Source organism: Bombus flavifrons, chromosome 15, assembly GCF_040668555.2.
Source record: "Bombus flavifrons isolate JBK064 chromosome 15, iyBomFlav1_principal, whole genome shotgun sequence".
NCBI classification, from domain to species: Eukaryota; Metazoa; Arthropoda; class Insecta; order Hymenoptera; family Apidae; genus Bombus; species Bombus flavifrons.
This window is the reverse complement of record NC_138456.1, coordinates 11,752,663-11,767,500: the sequence shown is the minus strand read 5'-3', so window position 1 is coordinate 11,767,500 and position 14,838 is coordinate 11,752,663. Positions and strand designations below refer to the sequence as shown.

At 40.5% G+C, this 14,838-nt stretch overlaps 1 protein-coding gene across 2 annotated transcripts; it reads right to left on the bottom strand.

Annotated features, from left to right (window-relative positions):
- Window positions 1–1,584: 1,584 nt before the first annotated feature.
- Window positions 1,585–10,818, bottom strand: LOC138187676 (protein glass). 2 transcript variants are annotated; one of them, XM_069128683.1, is made up of 7 exons: window positions 10,313–10,818; window positions 9,229–9,414; window positions 8,140–8,470; window positions 5,555–5,827; window positions 3,635–3,970; window positions 2,415–2,582; window positions 1,585–2,099 (listed from the first exon to the last, which is right to left on the bottom strand). In XM_069128683.1, exons 2-7 carry the CDS (start codon window positions 9,290–9,292, stop codon window positions 1,934–1,936), a joined length of 1,338 nt encoding a protein of 445 aa, XP_068984784.1. In that variant the 5' UTR covers window positions 9,293–9,414; window positions 10,313–10,818; the 3' UTR covers window positions 1,585–1,933. The 2 variants fall into 2 exon arrangements, with proteins under 2 accessions (XP_068984784.1, XP_068984785.1); XM_069128684.1 differs by lacking the exon at window positions 1,585–2,099 and having other exon boundaries at window positions 2,422–2,582; window positions 3,583–3,970.
- Between the last annotated feature and the right edge of the window lie 4,020 nt (window positions 10,819–14,838).

The window sequence follows — 14,838 nt, the reverse complement described above, 5'->3', positions numbered from 1 at the left end:
CTCAGTGATCGATACATATGTATATTACGTCAGATGAAAGGATTTTTTCTTTTCTTCTTTTTTTTTTTTTTTTTTTTTTTCTTAATATTATTTAGTCGTTCGGAAGACAAAAATAGACTGAGTTGTTTGGTATTATTCATCGATGCTTTTGGGTTAAATATGCACCTTACACGAGTTTTTGCTTCGAAGCTTTCACAAGCGAATGACAAACCATTCCAACTGTTGTAAAGATCAAATTACCGAACAACACTTGATCGATAAATATGAGCCGATGTAGGAGTGAGAGAGCGAGCGAGCGAGCAAGCAAGCAAGAGAGAGAGAGAGAGAGAGAGAGAGAGAGAGAGAGAGAAAGAAAGAAGAAATGAAAACATAAAGCATCACAGAGACACATACAGTGTGACAGAGATGACATTATACAGTTCTAAATAGAGATACGCTACGTACACGCTACACGTGGTACGTTTGTCGCGTGACGAGATGGTCCAAAAAGCTGCAGGTTTGTTTAGAGGACTTCGATATAGAGAATCGGGGGTCAGCTCGTCCCTGCAACAAGTCGTACCGGTACATAACGTAGGAACATTATACATACGTTTTCTTTCTTTTCTTTTTCAAGAATATTATTACTTATAAATACATCATTATATATATATATGAAGAAAGAACGAGAGCGTGAGCGAGAGAATTTTGACGAATGAATAGGAGATACTACTCTAAATGATGGAGAGAGCTGTTTTTATATAGTTTTAATTGTGAAGAGAGGTAAATTAATGCGAGGATTCATGAACCAATATCTACGCACTTAATTACCAACTAGCCGGCGAATATAAAGTCTCCTTTTCCCCCCCTTCTTTCTACGAAAAAGTATGTGGGTCCTGATGCTGTGGGATTACAAACAAAAAAGAACTCACATATTCATTCATCCGTTTTTAATTAGTCGTTCTCATACGAATATTCTATATATATTATATATTAATATATATATAATATATATATGTATAAATATATTATATATATATATTATATATAGAGAGGTCGTTCTTTTTTCTTTTTTTTTTTTTTGTCCGATGGAAATGGCGCCAAAACACCTTCGTTTTACAATGACGAAAAAGAAGCAAACTGAGAAAGAAAAAGCCACATAATGAAAATTGAAGATGGTGAAAACAGCAACATTAATATTATAATTAATAATAATTATAATAAATACAATATTTGTACAATAATCAACGGTGCTGTGGTGGATGCTGTAGGTCTAAATCTGCGATACCCTGTTAACCTATCCCTGACCTATTTGTAAACAATTCGTGAACGTATAAGTGAACGAACAAGAAATTTCGCGGGTGCATACTTTCTAAAATTATAACGATGTCGATACATTTCGTTTTTTATTTCCTTCGATTTAATGTTCCGATTCAGGAGGTGATGATGTTGATGATGTTGATGATGATGATGATGATGATGATTGATGATGATGATGATGATAATGATGATGATGATGATGATGATGATGATGATGATAATGGTAATGATGATGATGTATATATATATATGTATATATGATATATACATATATATATACACACATATATATGTGTATATATATATATATATATACATATATATATATATATATATATATATAATGAATTCTTGATGAGTTCCTAATGCCAAATATAACACATATTGTGATTATTACTTGTCTTGTGTATCGTTTAAAAAAATATTCAAATGTAAGCCCTTAAATAACCAAGTGTTCGCACGAACGCTTTGCAAATTTGAGTCAGTCAGGAAGCAGAACTCTATTGAGAGTATCAACATTCGTCGCAGTTATTTTATTTTACATTTTCGCCGGTAAGCTCGAGCCAAGTTGAATCACAGGTATTCGACAACATCGCGGTAGAACACGATTGTTATCGATAATCGATATTGAGCTGTGTCACGTTAGAGAACCGCCATGGACTCTCATATGCCTGTTCAGATTACCGCTTTGGCTAAACCTCAGCAAGCACAACTTACACTGATATGGTTTCTCGCCAGAGTGAATACGAAGATGTTTGGTTAATGTAGAACTATCCGAGAATGCCTTTTTGCAGAATCGACATCTGGAATAAAAGAGAATTGGCGATTATAAAAGGTAACTCGATCAATTGGATTGCAAAACGTAATACAACATTGTTTAACGTAATTATGTTGATAATCGTCGACTTGGAAGTAATTTATATGAATTTAGAAGAAATAATTTTGTATAATATAAGAAGTGTCATTCCAGATTTTTATACTTTTCTGCATGCGATAAGATACAAATACTTCCAAGTAATTATATGTGCCGGTTTTAAGCGGCATGCGTTGTGGCACGCGTTGTGGCACGCGTTGTGGCACGGGTGAATAAATAATCCATATAACGTGGTGCAACACACCTATACGGACGTTCTCCTGAGTGCGTTCTCATATGTGTGGTTACGGAACTGCTTTGCGAAAATCTCCGATCACACACTGGACATCGAAATGGTTTTTCTCCCGAATGAGTTCTTGCATGGGCAGTTAAATTCGCGGCTTGACTAAATGCCTTGGAGCACGCGTGACACCTAAAAAATGTAAATCTTGAGACATTTTGTAAATATAAAATAATATTAGTAAAATTATCGCATGAAAGAATTCGAATTCTACGGTTTCATAGGAAGATAATTTTGATATATCGATCTATTATATACATATGTAAAATTGAAACGATTATCTCGTCACTGTGACATCATTTTCAAGTGGAAAATTTATTATAGTGGAAAAAATATTTTTATTTTTCATACGGAGCATTAAATTTTGGTTGTAGGAGAACCATGTTATTATGCCAATATAGGTGGTTATTGGTAGCAGTAACGAGTTTTTGTCAGTTTGTAATTCCATCGTTCTATTGAAAATTGAAGTACTGGAATTGCGACGAACGATTTATAGGAAGAATGACTGTAAGTATTTTGTCTAAAGAATTTGTGAACTAATTGTATTTAAATTTAAAAGAAAGAAGAAACAGATGGTAATCTCGTTAAGTATGCGTTGTTTTCGAAGGTTCGATTTCGATACGATGAAAGTTTTGAACCTAACCTAAAGTAATGATGGGAACGATGGGGGTACTGTCGCGAATACTGTTCAAACAACAGAAGTAAATTTTTATAAACAGGTCTAAAGTATTTTTGATAACATCGATTAGAATAAATCTTTTATCAATATTTAAAAGTATCTATGAAGTTATAGGATTTAATCGAACTTTCATATCGACTCTATTAACTCTGCAACAAGGTAATAACACGATATTATACACTTTCAGATACTTTTCATTGTAATATTTACTGGATTTAAATTGTTCCATCTGTGATTGTCCATTCATGATCGATGAAATCTATAAAGAAGAGTATAATCCCAGCATAGTGACAATAATAAATCTTTGTACAATGATAAGTAAAATTTTCAACGTGCAGTATATCTCGTTTGATATATATATCTCTCGATCGGTATTGTTTCGAGAGGTTCTCTTATAATAAATTTCTAATTGCTACTGTAAATCGGTGAACGACTATGAATAAGACGAGCAACCTTTATCGATCGAATGTTATCGAGCGATAAGCGAAGCGGATTCACCACTAACCTAAACGGTTTCTCCCCAGAGTGCGTTCTGAGATGCGTCTTGAGGGTGCTGGGTCGCGCATACGACTTGCCGCAAATTCGGCATAGGTTAGGTCTGCCATTGTCGTCGGGTGTGACTGGGTTCCCGGTGGCGCCTATGCACAGAGCATGCTCACTGGACAATTGCAGCCTGGAATGGCCGTGCGCCGGGGGATGAGAATGAGGATGGGTACTGGTGCCGATCAGACTATTGGCCGGGGGTTGATTCACCCTTGCCTGCTGCTCCACAGGATTATACTGCTGGGCGGGACTTAACAGGGGTTCCACGCCCCATGCCGACGAATAGCTTTGCTCGTACCTACGCACACAACCGTGAATTTCAGAATAACTCGGCTTTTACACCCTCTTAAATGCGCACCCTCTCCGTCGAGCAAAATGGCGAAGGGCTGTGTCTGGCTTCGAAGAGAAATATTACGAGCTACTTCACAAAAAGTATATCGAAATGGTGAGATGAAATTGTATTTGTGAAAAAATACTGTCGGAAATAATCGAAAGGCTGCCTTGGTCAAGTGAATTTTGTTGTAGTATAAGGTGTTTAAGAGATTTTGATGTATCAAATTCTTATTATAAAAGCTTTTCTACGTTGTAGGAATTTTCGAGGTATTTAGGTAATAATACGAATTGAACGATAATCATACGAACTAGATGTTTAATAAGAAAGTACCTTTCCTATTTCTGATATTTATTTTGTTATTTTCAATAGCTCGATCGTCTTAAAAATTGTGGATTCTCTTTTTGTCTATATAGTTTTTAGCTACGTATTTCGATAATCGATAAAGCAAACGCATGGTATTTTAAGAAATTTTTATATCGTAAACGGAAAGACAGAATTGCTATATAATAAAACTCGTTGAATCGTTTAAATCGTCGTGTTATGCGAGTTTCTGTGTTTACGTTTTTGTAAGCAAATAGTAAAAATCTTTGTAAAACAATCGCATTCTTTGCATCGCAACAATTTCAGAGTTCACGTAATTTAGAAGAATAGAGTATCGGTTCACCTTACAATTCTTATGGCTTCCAATAAAGTGTCGATTTCTACGAAACAGTGCCGCTACGAATATGATTCGATTCAGAAAATGTTCGTGCTCGTCGCTCTGTTTCCAGGCAACGAAAAAGGTTCCAACAAAATAAAATGATAACGAATATTATTTCATAACGATTATTCTCTACGAATTCTACGAACCCTTTCATATGAAGAAATAGCAATATTTTATAAAGTCTTATTTCACGATTGAAACAAGTGTTTAAAATACTACAATTCCTATATATTTATATCAGATTGAATATTTTCGTTGAAACGAATTTTGAAACTCATTTTCCTTAATAAGAATAAGAATATTGAAAATTAATAGAGACGGATATTACATGTTCCAAGGATTTTAGATAAACTTATAAACGACACTTAAAATTTATACGAAATATTGAAGAAAGGAGAATGATAAAAAATTGTGGAAATCGAGGTCCTTCCGATACTTGAAGTTTTAATTTTTAATTATAATCTTTTAACTATTCTTAATTAAGAAACTGGTATCGTAATTAATTCTAATTGTATTTTATATCTTACATTACGACGTACAGATGATGCGAATGAAATAACAGTTTTATATTAATATTATAGCGAAAGACATTCAATTTGTAGTAAATGTTGGCTGATGTCTTAATAGTTGGAGCGGCAGTGTGCAAGGAGAAAGTGATAGATTAGAAATTAGAAACTTGGATTGGTTTCGATGATTTCGAAAGGTAGAAATTGAAAATCTATTTTGAAACCGAAGAGCAATGTTTTTATCAGTCGTAAAGACACGGATTGTTAAAAGTACAAATGGAGGATAAGCGTTAGCGTTGAAAATAAAATAATACTCATTAAAAATAAAATGATACTCACCCGGAGTGCATGTTCATGTTCATGGTCATATTCATAGAAACGTTCACAGACATGGCTGGTGTAGACGCGTAATGCGTGGGTGGTACAGGTGGGCCAAGATTTTGAGTATAATCTTGAGAATAATGATGACTCGATCCTGCCGTGGAGTAGTATCCGCCGGTAGGACTTCCAGGATGGACCACCGCATGTTTTAACGATAGTAACACGTCCGCCACACCTTCCCCGTTCGCGTTGCTCGTTCTCGGCGCACATTCTCCTCTGGTGCAACCCCAACTGCAAGGACACTTCAAGATTACAAGGTATATCGAATACAACGTTACAGTCATTTTTACGCCACATGCCACTCCATGTTCCTTTTTCTCTTTCTTGTCTCGCGTCCATCGTTAAGTCCATCGTTAATCCCGCTGATGTAGCGGCTACAAAAACTACTTGCTCGTACGCTTATTTTCGAACGGTACGTCTTCTTTTTATTAGGTTATATATCTGATTTCACAAGTATCAAATTTTTCTAATCACATACAAGTACATATCACTGTACGATACGTTAATTGTTAGAGTTGCGTCTAACTGGCTAGTATACAAATCCACTAATAAACGTACTAGCGTACTAATAGTTTCCGTAGCCACTGTATATTTTTCGAATAGAGGAGAACGAATTGAACGAATTGAACGTATTGAAAACCTAAGGTCGCTAAAGTCGATTATCCTGGTTAACGAGTATTCCAATTATTCAGTTTTAGATTATTCTCTATTTAGATAATTGAATCGCGTTGAGTTTATCGATCGAGAAATCGAAATTTTTCTTTAATATGAAATATATAATAGAAAACGTGTTGGATAGACGAGGAGGTGCACGAAATTTTTGCAACTATTATGGTCGTTGTGCAACCCGGTTGGGAAACAAGGGTATAATTTTTGACGAGAAAAGTTTACAATTTATTACTACATAAGATGGCAAGTTCTTCGAGAAAGCGAATACGAAATTAAGTATACGAGACAATTAAATTAAGATATTATCGAAAAAAAAAGACTATTAAAATAAAAACATATACATAGGATTTGAAATTTTCTTAAACTTGGCTTTTTTCGAGTTGAAACGTTTGCGTGCTTTGTTGTTTGTTAATATCAAATCCGTTTCGAGCGAAATATTCGGATGTATCGTCAGATATATTCTATCCGTTTGTTTATTTTTACCGATCCGGTAAACCGGTCGACTCTTTAGTCCCGTGTATGCAACGATCGATTCCAAGTGGAAACGCGTAACATTAGTCAGACCAGGACGCATGGCGGTTCACGTACGGGCGAAATAACTGCTGATATTTTACGAAATAATCGCAAAGATTGTGGAGGATTGGTCGTTGATAGGTTGAGCGAAATATCGCTGTCGCGGTCCGTCAAATATATTTTGAATAAACAAATAAATAAATAAATTATTTACAGCCGAATTCGCGAGTCGTCGATACAAATACTCGGAGAAACTCTGTAGATACGCTTCGATGCTCGTTTATACTCTCTCGGTGGCGATCGCGTCCCTTTATTTATACTGGTCGGGGGAGGACCGGAAAATTCGAGTTCTTACGCGTTATTTGTAACCTAACGGTGTTGATACTCCGAGGCAAAGCAACAACAGGATTTGAATTGTCACGAATTCAATTCAATCGTAACGAAGAGCAGAGAACTATACAAAGGTCGCAGAGGAAAATCATAATAAATCGTATTTTACGTTTCTTACACGCAGGCAATTTTGAAGCTCGTCGTACTGTAAACGAAGCCTAAATAGTCGAAGGTATCCTTCCGTTTGGATTCGCAGTTGAATATATATTTTGAAATACTTGAAAAATACCTATTGTGGTGATTAAATTGCAGATTTTTGTACATTTAGGGGGGAAAACACGCAGCATGCGCATAACGTGTAACGACATTGCTTGTGCTTAAATATAGATAAATATTGGCATTTAATGAGGTTCGCTTCTTTTCTGTTTCTAAAGCTGTGTAACTTCGATCGAAGAACAAACACGGAAAAGCAAATTAAATCGATTCGTCGTACGTATCATTTAAAGAGATCGGTCGTCGTATAAAATGAATATCGAGTGTATTTTATAAATACGTATATGTACGTTGTTTGGTTCTCGCAAAGATTAATTTATGTTACCGCGGTTTCGGAATTGTAATGCGAATCTCGTTCTCCTCGTTACTCTCGCTTCAACAGATGCTTAAAAGGCCAAAGAACGTTCTAATAAAATCTCTTTCCAATAAAAAAAAAAAGGTTAAAACGAAGAATCATTGTTTCGTTTCTTTTTTTTTTTTTTTTTTCAGATATAAGGAATTAAAGATACAAGGATATAAGGAAGAAAAGAAGGTGGCGGCAAATTTTTTATCAAATTTGTTGCACTATTTGATACGCTATTTTAGCGTATTTATATTTGTAATACAGGTAGCGGTACGTTTATAATAGAGCGAAAAGTATGCACGAAAGGAAATAAAGGTTGCAAAGCAGAAACGATAAGTGGAGAAATTTTGTAGAGGTTGGAGGGGAAAAAGGCGGAGTAACGAATGGAACGAGGAGAGATTTTCTCGCCACTTACTTGTAGGTTGCCGAGCATGGGCTGAAGAGACCAGGAGGTAACGGGTCCAAGTCCAGCGGTGGCAATGGAAAACCAGCCATATCGTCGACCCAGAAGCTCGCCCCAAACTCGCTGACCACTTGGCTCTGTCCGGAATTTTGGATGTGTTGCGTTTGATCACCGCCAATGTCTTGCGGAGAATTCTGCAGATCCTGTAGACGAAGCGTGCCCTGCAGTGCGCTCAGAGTCTCTTCGTTTTGATTATCCGTTAAGGCGTCTTCGGTGGACAGGACACCGAGAGACCCAGTGCACAGGCCGGAAGGTATGGTGGCCTCGATACTTCCTACCGAACCTACGGATAGAAGAGACGTTACGATGGAACGTTCGATTATAATCGAATCAGACAGACGGCGCTATTTGAAAAAATAAGTCGGAATCTCGTAGATTGTCCGGTGATTTTTCAAACTTACTTGCTGCTAAAATCGAAATGGAAAATTACGATGCTTTTGGATCGTGAAATTTCAACTTTGTGCGTCGTTAAACGCAAATGTAAGATCGAAATTTAGATAAAGTTCAACTAGACAGAATTTATTAAGAAACGATCGATATTGGAGAATATGGCTAATAAAAAATCGTCTAACTTGGTTATTTTGCAGTTTGAACAGAGATTATGGGAGAGATTATAAGAGAGAAGACGAGAGATATCGAGTAACTGTTAATCGTAAAGATTCTTCCGCTGAAATGTTCGGTCAAGATTCACGGATGATCGGCAGATAGATAAACGACGAGTTTACGAGCATCTGTATCGTTCTGTAACGCGCTATCCTGTAACGTCTGAGCAAGAATGTCTAAAAATCTGACGCAACGTGCAACTTTGAAAGAAAACACGGAATGCTGGTGGCATAAACGAAAACAAAGAATACGCGAAGGAGGAGGATGTTGGTAAAGTCACTTGGTAAAATCGTAGGTAACTGCGTAAAGATATTTGCGTTTCGTAAGAATAAGAAAAGAAAGGTCGCATCGGTTCCTTCGACCGGTCTCGAGTCTCGTGTCTCGTATACGATATATAGCAGTGAAAATTAATTCGCAGTCAGGGACACTGTGGCTCACCTGTGCCAAGGGTGTACGGCGGTTCGGAGGTGTTCACCGTATGATGATTCTGCAGAAACTCCATCTCTGCGAAATTTCTGGTCGTAGCCGCCCTTAGAGACACCCCCTTCCCCCGCCTCTCTCGACAAAATACACGGACGGATTGCCTCCTCTCTGTAGAGACGTGGTCCAGCCCCTCTGGTCTCCCTAGCAACCGCACATTGCTCCATGAGTATGACCGATTTCTTTATCAATATTTTTCGCGATATTTCCACCGTTACCGCCGCCGTCGCCACCGCCACCGCCACCGCCACTTTCTTAATTGCCGATAAAATATCGCGGAAAAATATTCGTCGATATTTTCTTTTCGATACTTATCTCTATAATTCGCTCTATCGTTCGTTCTGTCGTTCGCTTTCCAACGTTCGTTCCTTATTTCCGTATTTTCTTTCTTCCGTTTTATATTTTATAAAATTCTCATCCAGTTTGTTCGAGATAACGCGTACCGCGAGACGAGTCAGAGAACGGGCGAGTGACTTTTCTTTCGGACGTCGATATCGTTGACACGGCATATCGAGCAACGGCATGAAACGATAGACGAAATATTTAAAGGCGGTTTTCGAAAATCGCGTGTTTACGCGTTAAAGGCATGTTCGAGGCTCGATGTTTTAGAAATCGCGAATCGACGATCGAATATATTTTTTTGGAAGATCGAAAAATAAAATAAAGCTGGCAGATAGAAACGGTGGTGACCGTTTGCGATTTAACAACGAACTACGACGTATAAGAAGCTGGATAAACCGACTGCTGCTCAACTACAAAGTCAACGACTAAATACTTTTACCATATATATCGTTACGTACGAACGTTCATTTTTTAGCAATCTCATCTCGGATTCCAGCGTTTCCAGCGTTTTTCCAGTTTCTTTGAACGTGCGAAAAGTCATTTAAGAGATCGTAGTACTCCGTAACGTGTAACTTTATAACGCGATTGTTTGAGAAAGCAAAGGAGATAATAAAAAATGAGCGAAAATTCATGAATGACTTTTTATGAATGGCTGAAAGGAAAATGCACGTGCATATGGACCGAGCTTATAGAAGAGTACCTTTATGGCTTGGAAGACCTGCCGGTTTCCTCTAAAGGCTTCTGCAGAAAATCTGCCAGATATTTTCATTCATAGCCTGAAAACCATGTGCATGTTGCCACGTGATTCGGTTCTCCATATCCAGCGATTCGAACGATCCTCATCTACCCGTTGATCGATGCGGCAAATTTGCGTTTCGTCGATTCTCTTGGCGCGAGAAAATGGCCTTCCGCTTTCTTCCCTTCCAGACTTATCCTTTTAGCCGCTTCCCCTTGCACGACTAACAATTATCAACTACCAACTACGACAAGTATCTGGTATTCGTTACACGATGTATTTAAGATCGGCAGAAAGATCTTTCAAACTCTTCGTTCGAAACACTGCCTCCGACTTTGAAACTGAAACTCGCCTGCACGGTTAACAATTTCCAAGCCTAACAGATATACGGTATTTGTGCCGTTCGTTCGACGCGATGCTCTGGATCCGAGTCATCGCTTTTGCACGATTCACACGGAACGCAAAATCAACGTAAACACGGTCGTTTCGCACAGTTTCTCGATAGTAAACAACGCGAATCCTTCCATCGCTGTACAAAGTTCTCTCGTGACACGTGCGCGTCGAGTAGTCTCTTATACGTCGGCAGAACCGTACGCGATCTCTCGAATCGTTATTCACCTCTATCCCGTCGTGATCGAATTTTCAGTCTGATCTTGAAACACGGAGAAGACATAGCCGCACTATACGCACTGTTCTTCCTGTATCGCGTAACAGCGCACTCGCAACGTTGACGAGACGAATTACAAACTACATCGTGAGTTAACTGGAATCGCGTTCGAACTCGATCGTCGATGTATATCGGCAGTTTACCACGATGTGTATTAAAGTTGCAGCCAGCGTGAATCTCGAGGTAGCAAGCAGGAAAAGAAGAGGAAGAAGAAGAGGAAGACGAGGAGGAAGAAAAAGAGGGAGAAGCGCGGAGGGATGGTATCGTGCGCTGCTGCCATGCTGCCACGATGGCTCGTCAACGTGTCTTGGCTAACTAGGGATCTACCACCTACTATCACCCACTCTCACCCCTTATTCACTGCGACTACTACTTTGACCCCACTCCATCATGGGCCGGCCTTTTCGTCGCTCTCTTTTTTCCTCCACCGCGCCTCGCTTTCTTCCACGCACCTAACATACTGCTCTTCCACGTGTGCCTACCCCTACCCTACCGAGCAACGTTAACCTTTCGTCTATGCTCGCATTCGGCAACGCGTTTGCCAAGGAGATTCGCAACACTTTTCCATTTCGCTCGTGTTTAAACGCACAGATCCACGCGTTTTCTATTCGACGACGTTTGCCCGTCCAGCGCAACGTTCGAGTTCGCTGCTGATGGAATTTTCATCGTTTCCATTGCCAAACGATGCGCGTTAATTTCCATACATCCAGTCTATTTCTATATACATTGTCGGCAACGATCGTCGAGCTCTCGCTTCGCTCGGTGGTTCACACCTCGTCAACGGACTACGGATTTTTACCTATAATATTTACGGAGAATTCGATTCGTTATCGGTGGTAGAGGTGTCGTAGCGGCTACTCGGAATGCCAAAAGATTCGGTTGCATTGTTAAACGCGTTGGTTTGTCTGGTAAAGGAACGAGCGACAAAATTCTAATATAGTGGATCGTATTAAAATCGATGTAAGTACAAGTACAGAAATAGCGTATACCGGTAATGTAATCGTATCGGCCGTTGGAAATTCGTATATCGGTTCAACTATTCAATACTCGACTATTCGACCGTCCTAGAGAACACGTTCGTACGAACAGCGATTTTCAAGAGCGACGAAAGAAAATTGCCATGCGCGACCTATCTCGCACTGCCAGCGATATCTGTTACGAGGTGGAAGAAGGATGCGCGGAAAGAATAGGGGCAAGCAAGGTGGGCGAGAGGACGCGAGGAAGAACCGTTTCAACGATATCCATGTCCACGGGCGTGTAAAACGCGAGACGTTGGGAATACACGGGTTGGCCGTCGTCGATGTCGACGACACGGGATACTAATGGTTCGTTGGGCGATCGGCGATCGGTGATCGGTGATCGGTGATCGGGGCCCTCCTTCGAGTCTGGTTCGCCTGTACTACGCCGGTATCCCCGTTGCCAGGCCGGGACGGGGAACTAGGATATTATTTTCTTCAGATACCATTACCACGCCGATCACGGTGGTCCTGCCTCGCAGACGAGTGGCCTCGATACCCTCGAGATCACTCGCTTGTAATGCCTTCCCTTTCGTCGATTATTGACCAGTGAACGGTGAGCCCGGCTGCCAAACACTCCGAGGCTACCTAATTCCACTTGTGAGCCAGCTACGGCCACCCTTTGCGACCGCTTTGTCAAACCGTTTCTCCTCGTACGCCGGCTTTTTAACGGTTAGCGTTCGTTAAACGGCGAGCCTGCTTCGCAAGCCTGTCAAAAGTCAAAAGTTTCCGTTACCTTGTACGTCGTTTCTGCAAACGGCAGAACCTTTTTCTTTTCCTTCTCCCTTCCGGTATCTTGCTTAAATCCTACACTCGCGAACATTACGTCGAATCTCGGCTACGAAACGTGTCAGTTTGTCGCTCGGCGCGCTTTACGCGCTTGGTCGAGATCGTTGCTCCGTTCTTGCGACAAGTTCGTCAGGCCTTGCAGATCGGGACAACGCGAGTGCGAAACCTGTGGTTTAATTAGGCGTACGTTTATTCGCACGTTAAATTCACGTAACTCGATACCAGCGTTAACGTCCGGTTTAAATACCAAGCCTCTGTATATCGTTATCAAATCGCGTCACTTTCGTCGATTCGTTTAAAAACGCGTTACAACCTACGATCGTATCGTTGCGCGCAACGAATAAAATAGTGGTTTTTCGTAGCGTTTGTAATATTTCTTTCAAATTTAATATCGCATCTCTGTAATTCTTGTAATTCTATCGCTACTAAATATAAAACCGCCACGATACTAGGGTAAACTAAACTAAACGTAGGAAGGGGTAAGGTCGAGATGGAAGAACGTTCGGTAGAAGCATCTGTTAATCTATGAATTACCTTAAAAAGAAACTGTAATAGTTGCATCGCGACCACCTTTCGATTCGCCGTTGCTACTCCCTATAAATTTCGCGTAACTAAATTAATCTAATTTAACAGATAAGATTAAGAATTTAAGAGATAAGAATATCTTAAGCTATATTTTTGACATGTTTTCTGGGCGAGCGACGCTGCAAGTTAGATGGAAGTTAGTTAGACGATAGTTAGTAGACGGTGGACGATGGAGATTGGAAAAAACGTAAAGTCTCTCACGAGGCCGGGCGCATCCGACTATCGAATGTCTCGACGTAATCGCGACCGTCAGGCCGGACACCTGACTACTGTAGTTCCGATGTGCACGCAGGAAGAGGAAGTCGACCGCATGGCACCGATCGTTCTGGCGTCCACCGTGTGTCGTCAACGCGAACCGTCCAGTACGTACCGAGCTCTGTGCATATTTTTCGATTCGCATATAACTCTACCTACGTCGCTCCGTATCGCTTACCTGTATTATCGCCGATCGACCTGTAACGCGAAAAACGCGTTTTACCGCGTTCATTAAAACGAGATCGATCCGTATGGAAGAGCAATTGGGAAAATAGAGCTAGCTGCGTGTCGTACCGTCGAAAGAACGACGAACGAAATAAGAGGAAAACTGGAAAACTGGTTAAAAGCGACGCTTCTCCGCTTCATTGCTAACGCATACTAACGGTATAAATGTAGGAAACAGTTTGTACGATGAAACCTTTCGCGAAGGAGAAGGCGAAAAGATACGGAGGAAGGATTTCTAAAATTGAAAAACACGAAAACGCGAGAACCCCGATACAGGCGTGTAAGAGAGAAGAGGGGGAAGAGGGGAAAGCGAGAAGGAAAAGAAGCGGTCGGAGGGTGTAAGAAGGATGGGAGTAGAGGGTCGCGTAGAAGAACTCGCAGTACGCCGAGTGCACACCCTGGGTATTGGCTTACGCTTCCAACCGATTGGGCCCGTGGTATTTACGCAGGACCCCGTAGAAAACCGGACCCCGCCTTCGTCGCTCTCTGTCCATGGTAACGCGCGATTCCACGCAACTGTAACGTTTCCAACGAGTTCGAGCGGTCGCTGTTAGGGTCGGGTTAGACCCGACAGGGTGGTGCGCGACGACCATGAACGGCGATCATGCGAGTCGCGCGAGATGATCGTACGGATTTAATCGTTGGACCATCGAGTTCGTCGACGAACTAGTTGCCGCTTATATCGCGATCGAGACCAGAAGATTTGGTTTTCGTTCGTTCGTTTCGCGAAGTTCGCTAATTTTCGGATCGTAGTTGATCGTCGCGTACATAATATGGACGCTGTTGGAAACGACGAAAGCTCGCAACTTCTCCGCGAAGCTCGAATCTAGAAACTGAAAGATAAACGGAGGAAGACAGATAGAGCCGACGCTTAACCGCGATACGCGACCACAAAATTCGCACGAAACGTTTACGCTCAATTTCCCGATCTCGAATCATCGATTCGGAGGCAG

What these genes read in the sequence shown, in the direction of transcription:
- LOC138187676 (XM_069128683.1), bottom strand. Translation starts at nt 9,292, where the DNA reads ATGGAGTTTCTGCAGAATCATCATACGGTGAACACCTCCGAACCGCCG. An exon ending in GCCGTACACCCTTGGCACAG is followed by an intron (nt 8,471 to 9,228) that starts GTGAGCCACAGT and finishes TTCTATCCGTAG; the next exon opens with GTTCGGTAGGAAGTATCGAG. An exon ending in TCTGGGGAGAAACCGTTTAG is followed by an intron (nt 2,583 to 3,634) that starts GTTAGTGGTGAA and finishes TACATTTTTTAG; the next exon opens with GTGTCACGCGTGCTCCAAGG.